At 39.6% G+C, this 27,943-nt stretch overlaps 2 protein-coding genes across 4 annotated transcripts in view; one reads left to right on the top strand and one right to left on the bottom strand.

Annotated features, from left to right (window-relative positions):
- The window catches only part of ddx18 (DEAD (Asp-Glu-Ala-Asp) box polypeptide 18), a 125,128-nt gene that overhangs the window by 8,379 nt on the left and 88,806 nt on the right, over positions 1-27,943 (bottom strand). The window lies entirely within an intron of this gene.
- trpm2 (transient receptor potential cation channel, subfamily M, member 2) lies at positions 167-27,608 on the top strand. 3 transcript variants are annotated; one of them, XM_055230348.1, is made up of 33 exons: positions 167-320; positions 3,531-3,604; positions 4,953-5,118; positions 5,396-5,576; positions 6,046-6,212; positions 6,988-7,168; positions 7,237-7,298; positions 8,143-8,343; positions 12,506-12,608; positions 13,640-13,761; positions 14,820-15,185; positions 15,552-15,686; positions 15,758-15,887; positions 16,711-16,856; positions 16,934-17,046; positions 17,735-17,833; positions 17,915-18,140; positions 18,571-18,689; positions 18,781-18,913; positions 19,471-19,642; positions 20,545-20,725; positions 21,521-21,702; positions 22,307-22,439; positions 22,592-22,679; positions 23,284-23,371; positions 23,443-23,588; positions 23,889-23,944; positions 24,647-24,673; positions 24,745-24,831; positions 25,762-25,840; positions 26,174-26,275; positions 26,844-26,969; positions 27,434-27,608. In XM_055230348.1, exons 1-33 carry the CDS (start codon positions 186-188, stop codon positions 27,557-27,559), a joined length of 4,452 nt encoding a protein of 1,483 aa, XP_055086323.1. In that variant the 5' UTR covers positions 167-185; the 3' UTR covers positions 27,560-27,608. The 3 variants fall into 3 exon arrangements, with proteins under 3 accessions (XP_055086323.1, XP_055086324.1, XP_055086325.1); XM_055230349.1 differs by lacking the exons at positions 17,915-18,140; positions 18,571-18,689; positions 18,781-18,913; ... (12 more) ...; positions 26,844-26,969; positions 27,434-27,608 and having other exon boundaries at positions 16,934-17,071; positions 17,735-17,790; XM_055230350.1 differs by lacking the exons at positions 13,640-13,761; positions 15,552-15,686; positions 15,758-15,887; ... (18 more) ...; positions 26,844-26,969; positions 27,434-27,608 and having other exon boundaries at positions 14,820-14,946.

Here is a 27,943-nt window from a genome sequence, read left to right as displayed (position 1 = left end):
TACCGGAAATTCACCTTCCCTTTCACGAATCTCGAGATTACACGAGCCTGCGAGTGTGCACGAGTCTCTGAGCGTGCACAAGCCTCTGAGCGTGCACGATTCGTAGCACATGCACCTGCGGTATAGGGTTCAGCTGGGTAGATAAGATAAGCCCTTAGAAGTCCACAGTCCCTCCTTGTGTCCTCATGTCTCTCCACCGCAGACATGCTGTTTATGTCCTCACAGAAATGCTGCCAGAGTCCATCAACAAGGTGCAGCCCACCCTCTTCTCCGGGCAGCTCGAGAAGACCAACTTCAACCGTATCATCGGCAACCTCAAGGTAAGTCCGTGGTAGGGAAGAACGACTTGGGAAAGCATTGCTGTTCTCATAATAATAGAATTCTGTACACCGTCACATTTTAAATATCCAGAAGAATTGAGAAAAAGGCAGAAATATCAACTAATACAACTAACTAATACAAGAATCATATTTCAGAACATGTTTGTATAGACCTAAACTACAGGGTTAGTAGTTTTTTATGCAGAATAAGACAGGAGATTTTGTTTTTTATGGAGGAAATGATGGCACTTCAAAAATCTATGTTCTTTCTAATTGCAATTTTGATTTGATTGTGATTGCTGCTGTGGAATAGAGTTACAAGATTAGTGTCAAGAGCAGGCACACTTGAACAGTAGAGCGTGTGGATGTCTCACATGGAGCAGGAGTATTTATGTGTCTGTTATATGATACCTAAGAAATATCAATATGTGAGTAAAAAATGAATTTCTTGATATATATGTTTTAATGTTTGGACAGTGTGCGCTAAGATGCTTGTAAATGTCTCGGTTCACTTTCAAGTATTGCGTAAAAAGTGAATGGACAGTAAAATTAAAGAGGCAAGTGCAGAAATATCACTTTGCACCCTCATTAAGAAGCATTTTTAATTTGCTCAGCTATACATCACTGTATGTAGCTTGCACTCCTACTGATTTAAAAATGTACGACAATCACAAATGAATTCCTCCAGAATTCACTCACTGAGCTGTAGAGGCTGCACTAGCACTCATTCATATTGGCTGCAGGTGCTGGGGTTTAGATAGTGACCATTCAGATCAGAGAGAAGCCTTTTAGATTTTATTCCAAATGGTTTTAATTGTAAAAACTGGCAATCCAAATGAGAGATTTAGAAATTCCAATATGTTTTATGAGCCAAAACACCAACAACAGCCACAATGTTTCTGTAATTAAGAATAAATCAGCATTGCAGTTGATATCAGTAAAGACTATATTTGATTTGAACATGTTTACCTCGAATCTTGAGACACAGATAGGTCATGCACAATATACTTCAATATCTTTATACTGCCTTAAGGTGCTAATTAAAGCCATCTGCTCCTTCTGAGAGTCCACACTTCATCGTGATTGGTTAGATCCACCTGTCACTCAAGAGCATTACACGGGTTACTCCAGACTCACACTTGTTTCTAAGGACAGTGACTCGTGGCTTGATTTGAGATTCAGACTGGACTAGGGCTCAGATCTGTCAATCAAGAACTCAGACTTGGACTCGGATTGGACGAGTCAAGATGAGAACAGGAAATGTATCTAAAAACAATATAAAAAAGTTTATTTCAAAGGTGCTACAGGTTTAAGGAACCGTATACAAGATTTTGATTCAAAATTCCATAAACATGACTTAACTGTGTCCCAAGATACAAGTGCATATCAAGTTTAAATCAAATACAGCTTTGACTGATAACAATCTTAATGCTGATTTATTCTTAATTACAAAAACATATTACTCTGCTGGCCAAGTTGTTTATTATAATTTGCTGTTGTGGATGGTTATTCAGTCAGATGCTGAAATCTAGTTGGTTTAAACCTAAAATGACTCTCTCTGATCACTTGCAGCCAATCATGAATCAGTGGTAGTGCATCCTCTGCAGCTCAGTGAGTAAATTCTGGAGGTTCTGAGATTTCACATGAGGCATGACCTGTCCATATATGAAAAATGAGAAAAACTGTGTCCTTTATCTGCAGGTCAAGGCTATGGTAACACAGGTTCAGTTGTGATAGTAAGTTTTTTTTAAGAGCGCAGGCTTTAAAGATGAGTTACAGTACTGCCAGGTTTTTAATGGATGTTCAAAGGTTTAAACATATACAAGACTTTACAGATAGAAAAAATAGGACAACTCTCGCTTCATGTGCTAAAACTGGGACTCAGATTTAGATTCATGACACAATTTGACTCAGACTCCTCCTACTACACCTATAGCTAACAAACAGATACTGTAAACAAATAGGTGTGTTAGTTTCAGTGTAGTTAGCTCCTCTGTCCAGACAGATATGAGACAGCGATCTGACCAGAACTGAAGAAGCGGCTTGGATGAGCAGCGAGACATCTTCACTCTAAAACTTTTGTCTAGTTAACAGAATTTTCTTTTTTACTTTCCCACGTGGACAAGTGAGGGATTACACAGACATTATGGTTGCTTGGGAGAATGTGAAGTACCTGTTAGAACATGCAAACTCCATACTCAATAACTACAGTAAATACTTGAAATGATTTTACTAGAGAATATGATCTAGCAGCAGTATTTTGTGCAGTATCGATCGCCCCTGTGCTGGTTTTCTGTCCTGACGTTGGCTCACTGCAGTTCGTGACTCAGCACAGCTCTGCCTCCCTCTCTCTCTTTCTCTCCATCTCTATCTCTTTCTCTCTCTGCTTCCTATCACATTCCATCACTCTCTAGTCTACTCTATTTAGCCCTTTTCTCTTACCGCTCGCTCATCCACCTTTGCTTTCCCTTCTTACACTCATCTCTTTCCTTCCTTTCTATCTCTCTTCTCTCCCTTCCTTCTCTACCTCCTCTCTGCTTACTCATCATCTTCTCCTCCTTGCTCTCCTTTCTCTCCTCTTCTTTACTTCTCACTTTCTCACTCTCTGTACCTCCCCTGCCTTCCCTCCTCCCCCTTTTCTCCCTCCTCCATTTTCTCTACTCATCATCTCCCACTTTGTCTGCTCTTTTTCCATCCCCTCTTCTATTTCCTCTCAACCTCCCCTATCTTTCCTCCTCTCTCTTTATTCCCGTCCTCATTTTCTTACCCTCTCCCTTCCCTCTCTTCTCTCCCTGCTTCATTCCCCCCTCCCATCTTCCCCCTTTTTCTCTCCTGGCCCTTCTATCTCTCACTCTCCCTTTCTATTTCCTCTTTCCCTTTTCCTTCCCTACTCTTTGTTCCTTCTTCCTTCCCTTCTCATCTTGTGCTCTCAGTTTTTCCTTGCTGTCCCCCTTCTCTTACTCTCTCCTTTTTCTTGCCTCCTTCACTTCTCTGTCTCTCTTTTTTTCTTTCTCTCTCTCCTCTCTCTCTCTCTTTCTTTCTTTCTCTCTCTCCTCTCCTCTCTCCACACACTTGACCGGTGCACAGGACTAGATCCAGCCTCTGGTCCGGTCCGGTTGGGGTCTCGGACTGGCGTCTGGGATCATGGGTCAGTCTGAGGAGGGTTTGAAAGTGACCACTGCCCCTCTGACCACATCCTCTTCTCTGCAGAGGTACAACTACTCGTCCTGGATCCAAGGACACATCTCTAAGAAGGAATGCTGCTACTACAAGAGCAGTGACAGGTACTACTACTTTTGACTCCTCCTCCCATTGACTTCGTAACTCAAGTTCAGGAGGAATTATCGAGTTGTTAAGTGATGTCACTGCCAGGTTCAACCATACTGTAAACTTCACAACTGATTTTTTCTTTTCTTTTTGTTCCTTATTCATCAAACAAGAGACAGTTACCTTTCAAAAACATATGTTTAACTACAAACTGTATCAAATATGTAAATAATGTAGTAATAATCCACCTTAACATATAATTACCAGTGTGTTGATTTCACTAACTGCTGGTCACTGCTTACCAACGGTGGAACGTACCAAAGTAAAAGTAGTACTTAAGTATAAATTTTAGATATCTGTACTTTACTTAAGTACTTTTTAAAGTGGATACTTTTTACTTCACTACATTTGAGAGCAGGTATTTGTACTTTCTACTACACCACTACATTTTTGAACTGGACTGAAAAGTAAAAGTCTTTTTCATTATTATTATATTCAGAGTTTGAGCAAACAAAAAAAAACCCAAACAAATAAAAACAGGTAGAAAAAACAATCTTTATTTTAATCGATTATTTTTCCATACCAAGGTTTAGTTTTCAGTTTTGTAAGACCTGAAAATCTGTGTGAAATAGTTCAACTTTTTACTCTTTGAGTACATTTTTAATACTTTTACTTAAGTAGATTTTTTTAGGTGATACTTTTACTTTAGTACTTTGTTGCTCCGGTATCTGTACTTGTACTTAAGTAACAAAATTGCCTACTTCTTTCTCCACTGTGGCTAACACTAGCTTACTCTAGTCCAGCTTCTTACCTCATCCTCCGTCATAAACTGTCACAGTTTAACCATAGATCCTTGTTAGCCTTAAACTGCTGCAATCTCTTTTTAACATGACATGTGTCGTCAATAAAAATTTGTAAATTATAAACATGTTTATTGTTTTTAAACAGCTGATGGACCCGGAAGTGACATCACACTTAACAACTGCCTACTCTACTTCACAGTATGGCATTAAACTTTACTATCTCTATGGAGGCAAGGAAATCTGATCTGTGAAGTGCGCACGCAGGTGTAAGAATGATTGATGTTCAAGTTTTAGTTTGAGCAATAACCCGATAATTTAAACAAAAACATGTCAGATAGGTTTAATGCCATGGGATATTCCATAAAAAGGCCTTATTATGTATTTATTGTATCATTATATTACTTTTGTCACTAATTGTGTCACGAATAGTAACCTAATATTCTACTATAAAAAGGAGCATGTTACTTGGTAATTACATTACCCAAGTACAGTTAAAGTAGCACAACTGTTGTGTAACTACAGCTGTTTACTAAGTGTATCACTGTTTCCTGTTGTGTGACAGTCAGGACAGGTGCGAGTGTGGCCACAGCAAGAGCAGTCATGGGGAAGAGGCCCTCAAACCTGCTGACCACACAGAAAGCTGGAGTCTGCACAAACATGTCAGAGAGAGCAGAACGGACGCTTTCGGCAACATCTGCTTTGGAGGGCTGGGACACAAGACTGCTAAGGTACACACTACATACAACAAACATGTGGCCTTTCTGTCTGTCATACATGCATCATCAACATTAGACTGATATAGAACTTTTAACACCCACATACACATTTCATTAACTCACACTCACACTTAATGGGTACCTTTTTGTTATAAGACAGCCACTTCACACCGGAGCCACTGTGTTTTTGGATGACATTTAATTCATAACAGAATGAATCAATAGTTCTTGTGTCGCGTGTGTGTGTGTACATGTGTAGTACATGTCATATCTCTGTGTATGTGTGTAGTACGTGCGTGTTTCCTCGGACACACAGCCCGAGCTGCTGTATGAGCTCCTGACAGAACAATGGAAGCTGGCCACTCCAAACCTGCTCATCTCAGTCACAGGGGGAGCCAAAAACTTCTACCTGAGGGCCCGGCTCAAGAACATGTTCCACAGGGGCCTCATCAAGGTGGCCCAGACCACAGGTGGGGCCACACTGCAAGCATAAGTATTACTGTAGCTTGGACTGGATCGTATTGCCAAGTTTAGATGTTTTACTTACTAGACATTAAACATTTGATTGAGGATATTTCTGAAAAGTGCAATTGCTGGGTTACAGATGACATCAAAACATTCCCAATTTTTAGAATAAGTGGCAATTCAAAGGCAACTCTTCTGTAAAACCTCAAAACACAAAATCTAAAATGTGAAAGACCTGCTACAGCTTAAAAACAAATATAAAAGTCTTGCTGTGGAAGAGGCTGGCTGGTACCTCATAATATTAAAAGTATTATAATGACATTACATAGTCTTCAGGAGCGCACTTATCCTGCAAATCTGACAAAATGATAAGATAGAATCAGACTATCTGCTGATCAGAGTGGCCTGAGCAGACTTCCCAGAAACATGCAGATAACCTGTAAATATAGCCTGGTCTAATGTTGTCTGTGGCAGGAGCGTGGATCCTGACAGGAGGCACTAACACCGGGGTGATGAAACATGTGGGGCAGGCAGTGAGGGACCATGCGCTGAGCAGCTCCATCGGCGGAGGACAGATCGTGGCCATCGGTGTGGCCACTTGGGGCATCCTCCACAACAGACACACACTGGTCAACCCACAGGTGCTACAGTGGATTCCGTTTTTACACTCACTTTAGTGGCTTTCTTTTTTTTTATGGTGAAGCTAGATAGTCTAATAAAATTTAAAATGCATGTAAACTCGGGAATTACAATTGAGCTGTGTTATGATTCAAATAACACATCTTCTTTGTATTTATTTATACAGGGAGAGCCCAAAGAGAGTACTCAGGTTCTCCTTTTCATGGGTGCCTTGATTAAACTACAGAAAATTACAAATAAAAACAAACAAATAAGTCCATTTAAAGCATTAAACACGGGTACAGGTGTGATTATAAATGTTTGTCACATCTGGAGAAGCTGGTTCATACTCAGATGCCCATTGCACGTAACCACACAGCCCGATTTACATTATATGCAGAGTAGGAGAGGCGTTAAACTGCAATAAATAAGTACCAGCCTTGAAATATTAGACATGTTTGGATGGATAGTCATTTTAGATCAGCAGTGATGACAAACTACTGTCCCTCCACTGTGGACTAACATGTGTTGGCTCATTGTTTTGGTCTGCTACTTTAAAGTGAAAGTGAAACCTGAAAATCAAATGCTCACCATAAATGAGATGTTACTTATGCTAAAAAGTGTGGTTTTAGCTGTTTTTTTTTTTATCAGCAATTCTAGCTACAAAGTTGTAGTGGTAACTTCTCGTGGTCTTACAATGAGAAGTGTATTCAGACCACACAAAATATAGTAATATAACATATGACCAGTTTTCTTGTCAGGACAATATTTCTGACCTTATCTTACTCTGTGGCCTAGGGTTGCTTCCCTGCTCATTATGACGCAGACGTGAAGGGTCAGGGCCAGTTGTGCTGCCTGGACCACAACCACACCCACTTCTTGCTGGTGGACAATGGTACTCATGGACAGTATGGAGCTGAGATTGAACTGAGGGCTCAGCTGGAGAAATGCATCGCCAGGAAAAGGCTCAGCAACAAAGGTCAGGAGGAATGGCTTAGTTTATTCAGTGTTTTTGATATGGTAATAATACTGATTTGGTGACTTTAGCAAGTGGAGTGACCATCCCTGTGGTGTGTGTGGTGTTGGATGGAGGACCTGGAACTCTAGATGTAAGTCTCCTCTTCTTCTACTAAACCTAAGCCTGGTCAACCAACTTTAATTTCAAACATTTTCTGGTGTTTTTTGACAACAAAAGACTTGGGCCCGGAGCGAGAAACTGGGCCATTATTTAATTATTATAGTAAGAGAGTCCATTCTGCGACAGAGAAAACACACTCTTTTGACAAAGATGGCCTCTTCTGCCAACTGTGGATCACTGCTTTTCTGCCTGTGGTGTTCATACATCTGCTGAGGTTTTCCATATTTTTATTGTGTGAAATCTTCAATAATGATACAATTGTTTTATACAGTGCTTTTTGAACAAAGAAGCTTTACATTGCATTTTTACACAGTGGTGGTAAGCTATTATTGTAGCCACAGCTGCTCTGGGACAGACTGACGGAAGTGAGGCTGCCAAGTGGCCTTTGACCAGTTTCACACTGTGGCACATCCCAGCGGGCTTCCATCCAAGAAATAACCAGGCCTGGCTCTGCTTGACTTCTGAGGTTTGACAAGGTCAGGCATTGACAAGCAGATATGGACACATGTTCTGTCTAAAAAAGATTGTTAGAGAGAAGAGTCCAAAAGGCAAAAAACAGAAAACTTTTATAATGTAACCTGATAGACCTTACAAATGATAAGATACTCCTCTACAGTGTTTTACAAGGGACGTATTAAGTCAGGGCTTAGACCAGGCTGATTCTATCAATTCTTAAAGTTGCCAAACCTTCCCCCCAAACTTTTTGAAACCCCTGGGTGACTGTGGGATCACACCGGTACATTACATGAATAAGAGCTTTTCGTTGAATAGTAAAAGTAAATAAAGGCTTTTGGATCTTCTGTATCTCCTCTCAGACCATGTACAATGCCATGCTGAACGATACTCCGTGTGTGGTACTGGAGGGTTCGGGCAGGATAGCAGATGTGGTGGCTCATGTAGCAGACCTGCCTGTGAGCAGGGTCACAATCAGCCTCATCCAGCAGCTCATGAAGAGGTTCTTTGGACAGGAGTATGAGGACTTCTCAGACGCCAAGATCATCGAGTGGACAAAGAAGGTAACACAACATATTTCTAGCTTTCATATTTCTATTTGAATGTAGTTTGTCCACAGTTTTGCTGGATTTCTTCTTGAATCAAAGAGCATAAGTGTCTACAGTGCTGATACCAATAGAGTCTTTTGTCCTTGGCAAAGTTCAGTTCTATACTAGTTTATTAAAAGGTATTATGTAAGGGTCATTTTCTTAGCCACAAATGGGCACCCAATAAACACGAAACATCCACCATAGCTCAGATGGTAGAGTGCTTGTCCTCTGATCCGAAGGTCAGTGGTTCTAATCCCATTTCTGGCATAATCATTATTGGTAAAGCACCAAGATTCACTGACCAACAATTTGACGGTTAAATCTCAAATCCCACAGATGAATACCACTGTTGTTGTCTCCTTGGAGACCCACCTAACCCCCAGAGTCTCCATACACTGGTGTGTGTGTGTCAGTGTGAGTGGTTCCTTAATGTAATCAGAATCAGAATCAGAAGACTTTTATTGCCATAGTCTGTGAACACAGTTCACAAACTAGGAACTTGATTTGGTGAAAAAGTGCAACATAAACACACTGAATAAATACAAATACAAATAAGGGCATGCACAAAGGTAAAAAGATATGCTTAAAAAAATCAAATTAAATACTTAAATTGAGAAAATATGTACAACAGCAGCATCAGAACAACAGTGCAAAGTGGCTTATTAAAGTGACTGGTGTTATTAAGTGTCCAGTTTAGTGCAGATATTATAAAGTGTTCATGAGACAAGAAAGGCCTACAGTTAATGAAAAGATATTCCACGGCGGGAGAGCAGTGTTGGGAGATCACAGTTACATCCGTACACCAGGCGTTGTTGATGTAGAAACAGACACCTCCACCTTTCGTCTTTCCCACGGAGAGTCCCCGTTGTCTGTCCACGCGGAGGAGCTGGAATCCCTCCAGTTGAAGCACACAGTCCGGGATACGCTCGTTGAGCCATGTCTCCGTGAAGCATAAGACGCAAGAGGAAGAGAAGTCTTTGTTTCTCCTCATCAGCAGCGCCAGTTCGTCCGTCTTGTTGCTGAGTGAGCGAACGTTAGACAGGAAAATTCCAGGTAGGGGCGTGCGAGCGCCGCGTCTCCGGAGGCGCACCAAGGCCCCTGCCCGCTTTCCTCGTCTTCGGCGCCTCAGTCTTTTGGCCAAAGAGTAAACAAAATCTACTGCAGGTACTAAAAAGACTGGCAGTAGATCAACAGGAGTTGTTGTTCTGATTGTTAAGAGCTCTTCACGGGTGTAAGAGCACGCAGACACAGAAGAAACACACAAAAACAAAAAACACACAGCGCACCAAGTCACCAGGGCGACTGTACGTGGCGCCATCTTGGATCATCTGGGACTCAAACTGTAAACCTTTGAATCAGAGAACAGTATAGGACATTTTTACTTGAGTAAAGGTTTAAGGTACTCTTCCCTCTGTGAATGAGTCTAGTGACACAAACTATATAACAGTTAACAATATAAAATTATTAGTTTTTGTGGTCTATCCCTTATACCAGATAACAATTCCAGATTGTGTATATTATTTCAGTTTTTTATCCTTCCAATTGCATTACTCTTACTTAATTGAGTACTAGTTATTATTTTTACACTTGTTTCCTAGACCGCTACTTTGTACTTCTACTTGAGCAACATTATTTTGAAGTAACAGTACTCTTAGGGCCACAGTTATCATTCCAGGTGCTAAACTACAAGTATAAACTTAAAAATTGCTTGTGCAGTTTGTGTGTGTGTTACATATGATTTACTACTGGGAGCTGCAATATTATTTCTGCTGCAAAATTGATCTATAAATGAGAGTAGTTAGTGAGTGCTTAAGTTGCATGACTCTGCTCCTATGGGATATTGAATTGCTGAAGTGTTTTTGCATGTTTATGATGTTGGTTGGTTGTAGCAGTTAAAGCGGCGGTTAAAATCAATATCTGATGCTTTATAGGTGCTCAAATTGCAGCAGTTTTCCTGTTTAAAACCACTTAGCGTTCCGACGGCCCGCGGGCCTTTACGTTACAACTTTACAGCAATGTATGTGTATTTCTGCGTCACCCACACAAACAATCTACACATCAAATGAAAGCTACGGCATTCATCTTTCTGAATATGTAAACCACTTACACCTCTAGTCACCACAGTGCTGACAGGAAAGCCGTTTTTACAGAGAAGTCAGAAATGTGGATTTGCACTGCACTTACCATTGAGCGCTCTGGTTCTGTCAAACATCAACATATTCACAGAAAACTGGTCTCATTCGTTCCGTAAAGGTCCAGAGAATATAATCGTGTCAAGAAATTATGTCCACAAAGGAAGTTAGAGCCTCCATGTCCAATCTGCTGCAGGAAAGTGAAATCTGTTCCGTCGCTTCTCTGCATTTCTTTTGTCAGTTTCAGGCATAATAAACTTCTGACAGCGCCAACTTTGTTCCTCAGTGCAAAACAAACTTGTTAGCTTGTGATTGACACCAAAGTTGGCCAATAAGGTGGGGGCTGTGGGTTACTGGAGCCGCGGACAGTGAATGAGAGCTACAGATGACTGAAAGAGTACGCCCCACTCTCCCCCTTGTAGAATCAAGCTGTTACATTACACACGTTTAGTGATGTTTTCCTCTTAAAGCCCATGAACTGCGGAACACGCTGATGCGTGACATGCAGTGGTTTACTGCAAACAGACGGAGTTTGCTGCGTGCGTAACAAGCCGAGGCTGGATACAAAGATCCGCGCGTAAAATTACGCGCGCGAGTTGCGTAATTTTACGCAGCAGTTTTGCGTTTTAAACATGACGAAACGGACAAAACAAAGGAAGTGCGCGACCGAGGACACTGTGGATGTTTGTACAAGTTAAACTAGAGGCATCTCGGACCCGGAGCGGTTCGTGGAACCGAGTGAAGATCTCATGATGGACTGAGGAGCAGAGGACCTTATGTTTTGATGGACTGGATGCTGTTCCTGATCGGTAAGTGTGGTTTATTCTGCTATTCACTTAATTGTGTATCATGTGTAAGGCATTGGCATTAGCTAATGCCAATCTGCGCCCCCCGACCCCCACCAATCATCACGCACACACCACTTGGGTGAAGTGTCTTAGGGCACTAAGGACACAATGACAGAACTAAGGACACAATGCAATGGTTGCGGGACCAAAGCTCTAACCACTGAGCCACTGTTGCAGAATGACTGTCTCACTGTACGATCATGTACAGTGTGTTCTCAGTTTCCAGTGTGTGTTTGTTTACATTTTGAAGCGTGTGTGTGTTTGTTGATTGTTTGCAGTGTGTGGTTTGTAAATATATATTTATTTTGACCCATACCACTTGTTTTGACTGTATTTTATATACAAATATAAATTTTATAATGTGTTTTGATATGATATATAAATGTACAGTAATAGAGCAGCTGGGTGTGCAGATACAGATTCCTCTCAGTGTGAGTTTTCAGTAGAGCCCTCACTGATGTCTGTGGGTTGAAACATTCAAAAGTTATTGCACTTTTTCCAAACGTTCTCCAAATGTCTTCATTCGGATAGGTGTGGAGAGGCCTGGACTTACTCATGATAAAATGATTGTAAAACTCTCATTTTTATAGGTATTGACCTCAAATTTGAAATGTATGTGGTCAACAGTCTTGTCAGTTGAGGTATGGTGTATTTTTGTCCCCAGCTCCCCACTGCAGCTTTCTACACCTTCATTTTCACAATTTTTTTTTTGGCGAGGATGACAAAAACATTTTTTTATGTGTGTTCCAAAGTGTATAAATGCTCAGCAGACAAACTTACAGTGATTCTGACACCTGTGGGTAAAACTATAGGGACCCCAAACTAGTGCAGTTACTACTGAGGGTTCAATAATGGTGATTATTTTAATTTGGAGAGGTCAGAACAAAGGCAATTTCACCAAAATCACCCGGAATGCTAAGGGGTTAAAAAGTTTGCACCTGTCCCTCTAGCATACTATATTATCACACCGATCATGCTGTCAGAGCTGTGATAAATCTTTCCTTCAACTGAATTTTTGCCCATGTTGGTGAAAATGTCCCATTCCTCTTTACCATCTCTGTGATAAATTATTTCGCACATGAACAAATGCTTGAGAAATTAGGTCCTTAGTACAATTTTTGACTCCTATCCCCCCTTGTGCTTTTGCTTCTTCAGATCCAGGACATCATCAGAACTCCACATCTGCTGACCGTTTTCCGGGCAACTGCAGACAGCGATGGAGATGTTGACGTGGCTATTCTTCGGGCACTCCTCAAAGGTCAGAGGAAGCTATTATGTTAATAGATCTACAGCGAGAAAGCATCGCAGTGATTACAGAAAATGGACAGAGCAGAAACAGCAGCGCTAGTGTATTGTAATGTAATTTGGATGGTAAAGAATGATGAGTTTAATGGGGTTGGAAGGATTTAGTAGACCAGAGTAGATCATCTAAACCAGGACTATAGCAGGGTTAAATTATGGCTGTACATGGTCTTAAAGAACACATATTATGCATTATTTGTATTGCTACTTGCCTTTAGTACCTTTGCTTTGGCATTTCATATTTTATAAGTTAAAATAATGGCTAATTAAAGAAGTACACCTTATTTCAAAGTTCTGCTGCAGCTTGCCATCTAGTGGTAACAAAGGCATTACCATAGGGAAAACAATTAAAGTAATTGTATACAGGGAGATATATGAATGTATACATGCTGATATATGAATATAAGCGCGCAGCATTAATGAACGAGAACATGCTGTGAATGACACCAAATACAACTCAAGATATGTTATTGTGGTATTATTTTTTTTATAATGAGACTAACTAATAATTAATCCAAATGAGGACCAAACATTTATAGATTTGTTTCTAAATAAAACAAATACTCAAACTGCAGATTGCCCTGTGTATTAAGGGCACATATACCACAGTTTGGGAAACACTGTAGTATCTATTTGAATACTTGCTACTCAAACGATAAGAATAAATAAGATTGTACCAATGATCGAGTTTAAATAAAATATTCAAATTGCTCGCACATCACATCAAAGCCCTAGTGTTAAAATGACAAAGCCTTTAACACTAGGGCTTTGTCTTTTTTTCTTTTTTACATGTCTACAGTCACAGTTCTGACTCTGGAGGAATACAAAAGAGTTTGCATTGTCTAGGTTCATTAACTTTACTACTACTAAAAGCACTTTATAAATAGAAAAAATCCTTGCTGCAGATTTGCTCATATACTGTAGAAGTCAGATGTGGTATTACAGTTAACAATACAGTAGTAAAAAAAATCCTTATTGTTCTCTCAGCGTCCAGGAGTGGACAGGGCATAGTGAGTGTGGACTATCAGAGGCAGCTTGAGCTGGCTGTGGCCTGGAACAGAGTGGACATTGCCAACACCGAGATATTCACCGATGAAAGCCAGTGGAAGGTAAGCAGTAGTTTACACCAAACAAAAAACAACTGGGACAGAATTTATTCATAGTACTAAGTATGTATATAAAGATAATGTTTTAGTGGCTTAAAATTAGGCTAGGTTTTTTCACAATCTGATGCAATTCTCAATACATGGCTCCTTGATAAACTGATATGATAATTCTGTGATAATCAATACAAACAAAACAACCTAACAACATAACATACATTTATATTATTTTCAAAGAAACAAAATCTATTTTTTATTGAGCCTAAAATGGCTCATTTTGTTATTACTTTGCTTATTTTATTTATTTATTTATTTATTTTTTATTATGGTTTATTTATAGCAGAGTGGGCTTGCAGCTCCACAAACCTCACTCTTATTTGGTCTGAAGGAGGGTATTCTCCTGCCTGTTTTGATGGCAATGTTGTTCATTTGACTATAGAAGTCCACAGTATTATAGTATATATATATATATATATATATATATATATATATATATATATATATATATATATATATATATATATATATATATATATATATATATATATATATATATATATATATATATATATATATGAAATTTCCAATCGCTACCGAACAAAAGGTAAAAAGTAGCTGTTAACTTGACATTACATGAGATCACAAACTGGAACAGAGCATTTTGAGCTTAGAAGATGTAGACAGACTAATAATAAAGCATCACTCAAATGTGTAAATGAAATGAAACACAACTCCAGGTATTTTAGAAGGTAACAACATTCTAACATGGCTTAAAGCTCACAAGAATTCAATTCAATTAATTTTATTTTTTTAACGCCCAAAATCACAACAACAGTTGTCTCGAAGGGCGTTCATGTTTTGGTTGATGGGGGAAACCGGATTACCTGGAGGAAACCCATCCAGACATGGGGATCGAACCAAACCTTCTTGCTGTGAGGCATGAGTGTTGCCACTCAGCCACCGTGCTGCCTACACACAAAAACAAACAGGAAAATCAAACAACAGGAAAAATCAGACAAAACAAGAAAGAATCCATTTTGTTTTCCTTGTAACCCATTTCACAGTCGGAGCAGCTCCACAATGCCATGTTCTCAGCTCTGGTTGGAAACAAGCCTGAGTTTGTGAGTCTTCTGCTGGAGAATGGGGTGAGCCTGCGGGACTTCCTACAGGAGGAGACCCTGTGTGAGCTCTACAGGCAGCTGCCCAACTGTCTGTTCCTGAGGAGGCTAGCCAAACGCGCTAGCTCCTCCCAGCGCACCAGAAGACCGCACTTTGGAATGCGCCCGCGAGCCTTCTCCACCCAGAGCCAGACCATCTCTTTGACCCACGTGTCCGAGGAGATTCGCCGTCTGCTGGGGAGCTTCACCTGCCACATCTATTCCACCTCTGATACTGTCTACCAGCTGGATATGTCCACAGCCTCAGATTCAGTAAGCCTCATTCAAATACTATATAAAAAAAATGATTTGAGTAACAATTATCAGTACAGAGCCTCTGATGAGGGAAACATTCATACAAAATTGCCCTTAACCTTGATATAACGTTGTTCCCTTAGCTTTGTTGTTGGTTTTCACATTTAATGCCTATTGCAATCAGCAGAGGGAGCTTTAACTCACATCTTATTAATATATAAAGTTCAAAATAATGCAATAACAGGATCTAAATGCATTTCTTAATCAAGATGGAGGTGAGAAATGGCAGGATGGATTCCTACTGGGCTTAATTCCGTATTAAATAACCTTCCTGGAATAACCCGCACAAGATGATGTTCCACATGCTCCTTGTTTCTCTTACAGCTCTCCAAAAGTCTTGGATCTCAAAGCAGTTTCAAAGAGAAACCTCCTGATCTACACAGAAACCCAGAGAGTGACCTGTTCCTGTGGGCCATTCTTCACAACAATAGAGCTCTGGCAGAAATCACCTGGGAGGAGGTGATTACGACTCTGAATGTGTTTTATGAATGAAGGTCAGTGAGCAGTGTCTTGATGTTTTTTCATGGCAGTGTCAGGACTGCATGGCCGCTGCTCTGGCTGCCAGTAAGATCTTGAAAAAACTGGCAGAAGAGGACAAAGATGCAGATGAGGCAGAAGAAATGAAAGAGCTAGCCAAACTCTATGAGAAGCGTGCCATGGGTAAGAACTATCGTACATGTGCATTTAAAAATGTAACCTGCTATACGAAGGAAGGAGTTTCAGAGAGTTCCTGGTGAAAGACAAAAGTCGGCAGTTGGGCAAACTAGACTGAGAGGCAAGGATGGTTGCACATTCTTTAAGAATGTTTTTGAATGAGATGAAGTGGCTTGCCCTCTCCAGGTGGGTGGAGAGTCCCTGCCTCAAGTGGATGAGTTCAAGTATCTCAGGGTCTTTTTCATGAGTGAGGGAAGGATGGAGCGTGAGATTGACAGGCGGATCGATGCAGTGTCTATAGTGATGTGGTCACTGTTGCGACTACATTGGACTGTTGTGGTGAAGAAGGAGCTGAGTCAAAAGGCAAAGCTCTTGATTTACCCCTCAGTCTACCTTCCTACTCATGAGCTTTGGCTAATGGCAGAAATTAAGCTGATATGAGCGCTCCCTTAGACCACTGGTAAAGTGTTAGGAGCTTTGTCTCATAAGAGGAGCTTGGAGTAGAGCTGCTGCTCCACCACAGTTTAGGTGGCGTGGGCATTGTTTGGGCTACGTCCGCCTTGTGTGGCCTGGGAATGCCTCAGAATCCACCTGGAGGAGTTGGAGCCAGTGTGTGGGTTGAGGAAATTTCAACTCTCCACACAACCTGGCTCCAGAGAATACGCTGAAGACATGGATGGATGAAGTGCTCTGTCTAAAATACTGTGGAGGCTATTCTGTAATGTGAAAATAATGATGTCATATTAACACTGAATATTATATTAACACTAAACCACACACTTGGAAATACACTCAGAATGACAGTGTGTGAATTTCCATTGAATCCCAGATGTCTTCAGTGAGTGCTACTCCTGTGATGAGGAGCGTGCTCAGAAACTGTTGGCGCGAGTGTCACCATTTTGGGGTAGAACCACTTGTCTGAGGATGGCACTGGAGGCTAACAACCAAAGCTTTGTGGCCCAGTCAGGTGTTCAGGTAATCTGGGTTCTCTTGTCATGATTTACACAAATGTGGCAGATTTGTGTTGACTTTGCACCATCCTCTGTGTTCAGGCTCTGCTGACTCAGATCTGGTGTGGAGAGCTGTCAGTGGAGAACCCAGTTTGGAGAGTCCTGCTGTGCCTCCTGTTCTTCCCTCTCATCTACATGCACTTCTTGGACTTTAGGTAGTTGTTGATGAAACAAGAACATGTAAGCCCAGTGGCATAAAGTTAGCCTAGGTTCTGTCAGTGGAAATAATTGTATATATTCTTACTGTGAGCAGGCTTACCTCTTCCTAGACTTAACTTTGCTTGGTGTAAGGTTGCTGCTTCTCTCCATGGAGATAGTATCGCTTTGCCTGGAATTTTCCATGGAATGTCATAAAAAGAAACAAAATGTAACTATGGATCTATGAATCCCGGATTACTTACAGGAATTTGTATTTATTTATTTATTTATTTATTTATTTATTTATTTATTTATTTATTTATTTATTTATTTATTTATTTATTTATTTATTTATTTATTTATTTATTTATTTATATGATTGGGGCAGTAATGTTAATGGACACACATGATACAACATGAACACACTGGATTATAGCTCAAGGTTAATTTCTATTCGTTGTCCCAGAGTTTTCATCACTGCCCTCTGACCATCAGGAGATCATGGAGAATATTCCAAATCTTGATTTTAACTTTCCTGCCACCAGAAATCTCATATAGGGGTGCTTTAAATAGAATCTAATGAAAAAAAAAATCTACTTACAAACAAACATTACATCACTGCATTGTGCTCAGTTGTGTAGTTTTTGCTTTGCTGTTGTAATGTTGGGACTAGTAAAGGTTCCCTTGTCTGACTGACTTCCACAGAAAAGATGAACTGATCCAGAGAGAGGCTGAGAGAAAAGAGGAGATGAAAACCATCGAGTCGGTCACAGGAAGTGTCTTGCACATGAAATCTGAAGGCCTGTGCGTAGCATTTACACTTTCACAAGGCTTTTGAATTGGAAAAATGTAAACTGTCTTGTTGAAATGTTCATGTCTCCTCAGTGAGTCATCTCAGGACGTAGAGTTGAAACCCTTGGATGGATGGGCACGCCTGGTGTCTCTGTACACCTCTCCTCAGGTCAAGTTCTTCATGAACATTGTGTCCTATTTTGCCTTCCTGACATTGTTTGCTGTGGTGCTGATGGTGGACTTCCAGACCACTCCTTCAGGCTTAGAGATCCTGCTGTACATCTGGCTCTTCTCCCTGGTCTGTGAAGAGATCCGACAGGTGAGACCATTTTGATCATAACACACAAGGCTAAATTAACTTCTTTGAGTCTTTTACAATGCTTTTCTTCATAAGTCTGTTCTCTATCACTGTCTGAACCTCTATTCAGTTTGCAAAGTTTGCAAATTGGTTCAATTGGTTCTGCTCAACTGCTGATGCCATGTCCACTTCAACACATGCAGCACCATCACAGTTAATCTGATGTCCCTCAAGAATGTGTGCTGAGTCCCCTCTTCTTCACTGTGTTTTTACTTCCTTTTACTTACTCAAAGATTTCAAACTCCAATAAAATGACTATTTCACTTTTGTATCTCATTGACCCTAATCATTTTCACTGAAGTATAATTTAAATTGAGTAATTTATTTTTCAATATATAATCTAACTTTATATAATCTAACTTTGTGCTTCTTCTTTAATATGTATTCACAGCTGTTTCATGATCCTGACGGGTTTGGGTTTCGGAAAAAGGTCAAAATGTACATCAACGACGTGTGGAATATTTTAGACGTTTTGTCCATCATCCTTTTCATCTTTGGCCTTGTGTTCAGGTTAGTAGGCTTTTATTGAAATAACATGTACATTTCTGTGTGGGGTATTATTTCCATCATTTTGATAACTGAATATGCATTTTCCATTTAGGTTAATTGATGGCCTGTTTTATGCTGGAAAAATCCTTCTCTGCATCGACTTCATTGTGTTTTGTCTGCGTCTCATGGCTATCTTCACAATCAGTCGAACTTTGGGACCAAAGATCATTATTGTCAAAAGGATGGTGAGGAGAAGCCTTACAGTGTAATCCTTAGTTTACCCTAAATGTGGTATGTGCCTAACTCCTGGCTACCAAACCTGACAGACCTCACACACCACATTCGCTGCGGTGAGTGAACGTTTCACAGGTAGTCGGTACCATGAGCAAAGCCATAGGCCTCTCATCATCATGTAAAAAGATTGTACCATGTGTTCCTATATTTCTTTATCAAACTGAGGAATTTCATCCATGAGAATATTCAGTCTATTAATATCTAGTCTATCTGACGTCAAGGCATCTGTTTCTTTTCTGGTGTGGTATCAAGTATAATAAGCCTCTATATTGAACCTCTTGAAGTCCATAGAAAAACATACAAATGAATTTGTCTAATAAAGAAGTGTACCTGTTTAGCCTTAGTTTGTGAATAACACATTCTCTTATCTGATACACTCTGGAAGTATGATTATAAGACTGAACCACATTCAGTGTGAACCAGGTGTAACAGTGCCTTAAAATAATGTAAGTATATCTCAAACCATATTATGAAGAGTAACCTGCTTCTTCTGACCTGTTTGCTGCAGATGATGGACATGTTCTTCTTCATGTTCCTGTTAAGCATCTGGGTAGTGGCCTATGGAGTGGCCAAGCAGAGCATCCTCATCCACAACGAGGACCGGTTGGGCTGGATCCTGAGAGGGGCGGTCTATGAACCCTACCTCACCATATTTGGAGACATGCCCAAAAACATTGACAGTAAGTGCATTTTTATACATTTTTGTCGGTACTGCTTTATAATAAGTAATCCTTAAAGAGGGTTTTTTTATTTTGGATTTTGGAGCTTTTTACTATTATAACTTTGTTCCCTGAACAGATTTTAGATGTCATCCGTGCATGTTTGAGTAATTTAGTGATCTCTCCCAGGCCCTATTCAAGCAATACAATCCTATTATAGGACAAGATTGTACTGCTCCTTACAGTTACCTGTACGATTTGAAAAGCTCAGCACACAAGCCTAAGTCACCCATGCTTCAGCATAGCCATTTTTCATAAATATGCAAAAGCAGGATACAAAGCAATACACTATAATGTCACAAATCTGATGCGATGTACGATAGTTTTTTTAGGTGGCTGCGTGCTGATTGTGGTGTGATAGTGCTGTGATGGGGGAGTGCCTTAGTGTGGAGAGAAAAAGGGAGGGGAGACTCAAAGCATCAAAAACAAAAGTGAAATTTCTAACTCATGTAAATACATTAGTACTTTCATTACTCGCACCCCCTCTATAAAAAAATAAAAAAATAAAGCACGAACAAAAACATTATTCATCCTGGACAAATAGTTTATATAGTTTATTGCCATTTTTAACGGTTTGCAGTGGTCCATGTTATTCCTCACTTACCTTATGCATTCAGAGCATCCTAATTAGTCACCATGATACGTTAATAAGCATGTTTGTTTGTTTGTTTTTTTTACAAACTTCTAGAGGCTAGAGTGAGTTTTTTTCATCATTCTTTATCAAACATTCTAACATGCTAATAGCTCACTTGCTGATTCTAGGGGGATGAAACTCTAAGGCTGAATAAAGTGTAGTTATTATAAAGGATTATCCCTTTGTCCACACATTGCTGGAGTACAGTGGGTCTCTTTGCTGTTTGCAGACACAGATTTTGACATAAACTTGTGCAGTATGAATGGCAGCGACCCGCTCAAACCCAAGTGCCCGATGTTGAACGAGCAGGAGATGCCTGCGTTCCCAGAGTGGCTCACCATCCTCATGCTCTGTGTGTACCTGCTCTTTGCTAACATACTGCTGCTCAACCTGCTCATAGCCATATTCAAGTGAGTGGGTATCATTTTGTCTCAAATACATACATGCTGTTTGATTTTCACTGCCCACGACCCTGTTCTTATTGCGATTGTTTGAAAAATACTGGTATATAGTTAAGAAATATGCAATGTTTGAATGAAACACTTCCGGTTTTAAGGAAACAGCATTGTAACATGGTTCAAAGCTACAAAACAGTCAATTTACCGTCAGTTGAATTAGTAGGATTTAGGATTAGCCTGGAGAACCAGCTTTTCCTCTACTTTCTGTTTGTCAGTAAAGGGTTTGGGGTCAAGTACACAGCAAATCTCTATCACATTTCTTTTTGAATATTCTCATTCTTAACAAAATCTGTAACTTCTATCTCTCAGATGAATGTTTTGCACAGTTACCATGTGTTTCTTTGATTAGTTAATCTACCTGTGAGTCAGTAGCTGCAGTTACATACACACTCAAAATTAGATTATTATCACATTGTTAGAGTTCTAAGATGATTGAAATGTAAACAGCAAAATCATTAGCAAATCATCCTAAAGGTCCAGAATTCATATTATAATCATATTTTGGTGTGTATGTAACCACAGCCAGAAACCTTTCACTAGACCCTGTAAACTGCTATATAACAACAAAAATATAATTTTAACAATATTCATTTCCCCCATTTGGATTATTTATTGTTGGCTGATAGAATGCTGTGATTCATTTAAAACCCACCATTAGGAAAAGTGTGTAGTCTTGGTTAGCCACAAAGTTGGCCACAAAGCACAAACAGAGCTTTTAAAATATGAATAATTTGTGATGTGGGACAGCTTTACCTTCCAGGAAGTGCAGGACAACACTGACCGTATATGGAAGTTCCAGAGGTATGAGTTGATAAAGGAGTACTACAGCCGGCCCGCAGCCCCACCCCCTCTCATCCTCCTGAGTCATCTGTACATGTTCTTGAGGAGTGTGGTGCTGCGGAGAGCATCCAACCCATGGACCGACTTCAGTGAGTTTGTAGTGTGGGCCCAGAGAGATTTATATTTTCTCATACTTTTACATCAGTTAAGTGGCAGTTTCTGGGAAAAAATAAGAAGTAAATTACAAAAACACAGGAAGTAGCGCCGATTTCCAAAACAGAATACCTCTACTCATGTGATAAGCACTGAAAACACATTACCTATGTCAACACGGTAAACTCCATCCAAACTGCAGGGACAGTTTACGCACAAGAAAAGCGTGGCAGTTTCAACATGAATTTAACAAAATAAAGATGTTGTAATTTATATTTTATTAATGTAATCATAATCTGTGTCATTTTGAAATGTTTTAGCTCTTGTTAATGTTGCTAGATTATCCCCTTTATCACACACACATCTGCTGCCCATGTCCAAAATTATCAATAATTTTTTAACTATATATTATATATATGTATGTTAAAAATGTTAAATATACATATATTCACTGTTCAAATGACATGAGTAGTCTAACCTGTCATATGCATTTCAAAATAATTGTACTCCTACAGTTGTAGGCGCCTGAATCTCCCTCTATCCAAATGGTAAAGTAACTACACCATGCTTTTGCCTGACAATTGTTTTTATTCCTTGTAGAACACAAGCTTTCTCAGACAGAGGAGGAGGAGCTTCTGTCCTGGGAGCAGCTCATGAAGGACCGATACCTGACGTCCATGAAGCAGGAGCAGATGCAGAGTACAGAGCGCAGGATACTGGACACTGCACAAAAGTGAGAGACACCAATGGCCTGCTCATGAGTGTTTTAAAAGCATTGAAACGGAATGTGTCAAAATTCTATATACCATATCATTTAGAAATGTATTTGTATTTATCTGTCAGTATATTTTTCTATTTTGTGTTCTATGTCTTTTTGTCCTGCAGAGTGTCCACTCTCTGTGAGCATGTGGACCGAGAGGAGGAGCCAAGCTCTGGCCTTGTGGTCAGGCGCCTGGCCCGGCTTGAGGAGCAGGTTTGATTACTCTTACAATAGTCTGTATCAAACACTTTACAATATCCCATTATTGGATGTAATATTACATTATAATATTACATTCTGTCTGATCCCACAGCATAAACAGATGTGATAGTTAGTTTAGTTTAGTTTAGTTTATTAGTTTATTTCATAGGGACAATGTGCAAAAACATTAAAGATGCTTTGCACCAGATTATAGCCGAAGCTAGTTTCCATCTGTCGTCCCTGAGCAGGTGAGAAATACAATACAATATTACATCATATTACATAGATCACATTTTGGCCAAAGTATTGAATGAAGAATGTTAAAGGTGCCTTCTGTAACTTTTCCATAATATAATGATATCCTGCAATTGCAGGTGTTTTTAATGCTTGAAAATAACTTTGGTGGTACAACCTGCTTGTCTCCATGGAGACAGGCAGGTGACGTACCCTCAGCCAGAAAAGTTACTTAGGGCACATTTTGTTGCAACATGTCCTTTTCTTATTGATGTATATATTTTCTATGTTGCCTGCAAAGTATAAAACTATTTGTACATATATTCACAAAGTGCTATCTGGCCTCTACTTCCTCTAAATGTCTCCTCTTTGTTTCCATCAGGCCATGCAGTCTGCCCGCGCTCTGCAGTGGATCATGGACAATCTGAAACTGGCAGAACTCAAACCAAAGGATCCACCACCATCACTGAGTAAATAATTTATCCTCAGTAAATTTCACCTGCATACTTTGGTAGTTCTTACCTTCATGTTTCCTTTACAGATCTGATATTAGTAGGGGATGTCACTGACAGCATAACAAACCCGAAGGAGAGAGAGGAGAGCTACCACGTGAAAGCGCGACGACTCCACTACCCTGACAGCAGAGTCACTCGCTTCCCTGTGCCTGAGGAAAAGGTGCCCTGGGAGGTAGGATTTTCAAAACTTTTTTGAGAATTTCTACTTATAAGGGGACCTTTCTAACAACATATTTTTATTGAAGTGATAGTACTCTTACTGGAGTACACAATTTGGTTACTTTTCCCACTGTGTAAGTCTACAAGTAACAAAAGCTTTATGTTAACAATATGAAATGATTTGAACATTTGTGATTTTTGCACTGTTCCTTCAGATATGATTTAGTTTGTCTAATTTTTGTGTCTGTCATTTGAAAATACCAGATTTTGTATATTATTTAATGTTTTGTCCTTCCAATTACATTCACTTCAGGTCAGCTTCAGCTCCTACAACCCTCCATATTACTCCTCTCCGGACAGCATGGATGAGTATGTCTAGACCTGTTCATGTTATTAAAGCTGCACTGCGCAACGTTTTTGTCAGGGATGTCCAAACTTTTTTTCACTGAGCGATAAAGAATGAAACATACTTAAAGCAGAGGTGGTACACTAAACTACTAGGCTTTTAGATGGGTGTATTTAACACAGTTTTGACAGAGCCGCCGTACCTTTAATAAGACTTTGAACTTAAATTTTCTGACTGTGTTACAGTGCAATTATTTGTTATTGAGGTTATAGTGGCAGAAATACTTAAAGTGGGACTAAACAGCTAAACTCAGCCCACAACCACATTTCCATTTTAAATTTTTAGATCAACTTATGATTATTCAGAACCAATTCTCTAGCATTGATTTTATTACTGATGATTTTACTTCCCAAAAATATCATAAAATGCATTCTTCTTTAATGCTCCAGGTACTGCTCGGTTTAGCAGCTCTATTCGAAATGTGTTTTTTGGTGGAATTTAGGTATTTAGTCCCACTTTAACTTGACAGGTAAAATATAATCTCCAACAGAAAAGTTACACACTGCAACTTTAAATGTTTTGTTAAAAAAATCTATTCTATCAAGTTGTATTAAGTTTTCAGTAATGTTCCCATCCAAATTGTAAAGACCTGATTACATCCATTGCATTACCATTAGCAAAACATCCATATTGCAAACTCTCACTGATATTGTCTTTTGTTGTAGGTCAGAGCCTGGAGCTCACAGTTATAGGTAGAGTTCACACCATTGTAACATAAAGTTTAAGTACTTCTTGTGACTGATTGTGGATGTGTTGTACACAGTAACCCTGGAGGCAGGACTGGGCTAAGAGGCCGTGGGGTGCTCCCCCGGCTGGGCCCCAACTGCAGTCTCGACCTCATCCTCACACGGTAGGGTTAAAAGCTAGAATTAAGGGTGTGTTATTAATAAATAATTATGTTGATAATTATGTTTGGATTCTATGTGCTAACATTTGCATGTGAATGATTTGTTTTACAGATGCTATATATTCTTTGGCTTTAATTCTCTTTTAAACATGCTTTTGTCGCCTTGAGATTTGACCACAGTCTGTTGATGGTTTATGGACCAAGAGTCTGTAGTCTAGAGTTTTATCTATGACGCAACAATCTAGGCAAAATGCCAATGGTGCATTCTTGAGTGCTCAGAAAAAAGTATTCTTTAATCATCTCTTTTTTTTTTATAACCTTTCTACTGTGGACTGCTTGATATTGTATTTTTTGTAATAAATTGTTATTTCTTCTGCATTCACATACACTGTCCCAATCAAATAAATAAATACATAACATACAGATCTAACTGCAAACTGTAAACCATTTTAGATCTGAGACCAGTGCTCAAGTCTTTGCACTGGCTGCTGTAGCTCAAAGAATAGACTTTAAAGCAGCTCTGCTTGTGAACAAGTCTCTCCATGGCCTAGATCCAAAGTACATCTCTGACATGTTAGTGCCATATAAACAATCTCGCACTCAGAGGACTTCAGGGACCGGCCTCCTGCTGGTGCCCAGAGTCAGAACTAAACATTGGGAATTGGCGTTTCAGTTTTATGCAGCTAAAACCTGGAACAATCTTTCTATGTTTAACTCCAGGCTCAAAACAGTTCTCTTCAGTTGTGCATATAACTGAAAGGTTTTTATTCTACACTCTTCTGTTTTAATGTTAATTTTATGGTAATTATTTGTGATTATTTATGTTTTGATTTGTGTGATTTTAATGTCTTTCTTATTCTGTAAAGCACTTTGAATTACTTTGTGTACGAATAAACTTGCCCTGCCTTACCAGTCCATATGTGTGTTTTACAGGTGGAGAGACAGAGCGTGTTCTGAGCTGGAATTTCTGGCGCTCAGGGATGAGCATCAGAAATCCCTGGTGTTACCCGGGGTGAGTGTGTGTGTGTGTGTGTGTGTGTGTGTGTGTGTGTGTGTGTGTGTAACTACAATCACAAGTGAACCTGGGTTGCTAGTCCTTTAACCTGCAGATAGAGGTTAGAATAAATAAAAGTCAGTTGTAAAATACGTCTACTTTTTTATCTCAGAGCTGGGCCTAACTGCTAAACATAGCAGTCGACTAAACTGAATTTTCTGTTGCTATGGAACCTACCTGGACAACTGAGGGATTATACAGACAGCCAAATTATTTTAATTTAGCTCCAATATTCACCCTGACAAGACCCTAACCACAACTGGCCCTGTGCTGTCCTCGGGCTGTCCTCAGGGAGAAGTCGACTCTGTGGACGATCTTCCTCAGACTCTTGTGAAAACACTGGGGAAGAAAGTGTCTCATAAGATCAGTGAAGTACTCTCAGAGAAAGACAAGGTATGTCTGATCTATGTGTCCTTAAACTGCTCACTGTGCTGCAAATTTACTCTTGGGAAACTTTTGTCAAAACACTATACAAGCTTTCATAACTTTATTCAAATTTAAAACGTACTGTTTATCTTGATATGTCTAGTTTTTGAAAAGTTTAGTCAGCCAGGTTAAAATTATTTCTATCTTTTTATCGTGTTTGATCATTTTTATACATTTTCCAATCAAAAATACCTCAAGAGTTCTGAAATATAGTACATTTATTAAGGGTGGAATGAAATGCAAGATGAGACAATATTTTGACATAATAAATTGTAATAAATAAATTGTGCACATCAGTTGGCCTCACATTGTTAAATTCAGAATGTATGTATTTATTTATAATACCACTGCATTTCACTACAGATTGTCAAGGAGGTGAAACTCTAGCATGTTTTTTGTCCAATGCAAACACAAAATATTTTACTCATTCGTGCACAATCTTTGTCTCGTAAGATCTTGTGGCATGAGATCTTGTCCCATCCCTAATATTATAGATGAGGAACTGTATAGTATATTGGAATGGTGTCTTCCTCAGGTGTTTGAGCTGTATGAGGGTTATGTGGATGACTCCAGGAACACAGACGACGCCTGGGTGGAGACCACAGTCCTGCACCTGCATCTGGACAGAGACTGCCCCCTGCTGGCTGACATCAACAGAACGGTACTGACAGAAACGCCCCATATATTATAACTTAATATAATAGCCAACAACAAAATTAGTGGGACGGGGTGGGCAGCTTTGTATCCAATTTTTACATGGGGACTAGGTAAAAATGTACTATATCTCAACAAGCAGGGGAAGCCATCAGGCTATAGGCCACATTTATGAAGAGAGGAAACCCTCTCATTGTGAGGATGGCATGTTTTCCAGTGGTATTTTAACCACTGAACACACATCTAATCGAATAAATACAAGATGGATAACACCCAGGGATTTCATATTCATATATTTCATTTGGTGACCAACTTAATACATTTCTGATTTACAACATTGAGATGAAAAGTTATTTACTGTAATAAATATTATTGGTCATTTTACTATTTAAAAACATGAAAACCTAAGCTACATGTTGACAGAATGATTTTAATGGTTTTAAAAACTTGATGGTTAATATTGATTGGCAGGTGATCCGGAACAAGCACTCCATCCAGTCTTTGGAGTGGCAGGAGGTCAGTGGGAAGACCAGCCTCAGCTCAGACCAAAGAGACTTCCTGAAGAGAGTGGCCCAACTACACAGCAGCAAATTCTGAGCCTGGCTCATCCATCAAGCCGTACACGGGGCCAAACCTGAGAAGAGTGACTGGGACATAAGAGCACTGATGTAATGTGTCATTGCTGTATGCTGTATGTTAGTGGGTGATCCTCCTATCCTTCAGACCAGCTGCACTCATTTACATACTGTATAAATGTCTCATACTTGTTGCTGTAAATATTTATCCTATACATCCGTAAAGTGGGAATTACAGAAGGTTCTATGGAATCCCTCAATCTGTGAATACACAAAATCCATTCAAAATGCTGGGAGAGTTAACACGCAAGTTGCAAAATCTGTAAAAATATAACCTTCGCGTTTTGTGAACTGACTAGTCTAACCTGTCATATGTGCTTTAACCTCATCTCATACTACTAAAAAA

This window comes from Periophthalmus magnuspinnatus, chromosome 21, assembly GCF_009829125.3.
Source record: "Periophthalmus magnuspinnatus isolate fPerMag1 chromosome 21, fPerMag1.2.pri, whole genome shotgun sequence".
Classification (NCBI taxonomy): Eukaryota; Metazoa; Chordata; class Actinopteri; order Gobiiformes; family Gobiidae; genus Periophthalmus; species Periophthalmus magnuspinnatus.
This window is presented reverse-complemented; position numbering and strand designations above follow the sequence as displayed.

Bases quoted from the DNA above. Each gene is read 5' to 3' on its own strand.
- trpm2 (XM_055230348.1), top strand. From the start codon at position 186: ATGTCTCTCCACCGCAGACATGCTGTTTATGTCCTCACAGAAATGCTG. The intron at 13,762-14,819 runs GTAAGCAGTAGT...CCCATTTCACAG, and splicing joins CCGATGAAAGCCAGTGGAAG to TCGGAGCAGCTCCACAATGC. The intron at 15,888-16,710 runs GTAAGAACTATC...ATTGAATCCCAG, and splicing joins CTATGAGAAGCGTGCCATGG to ATGTCTTCAGTGAGTGCTAC.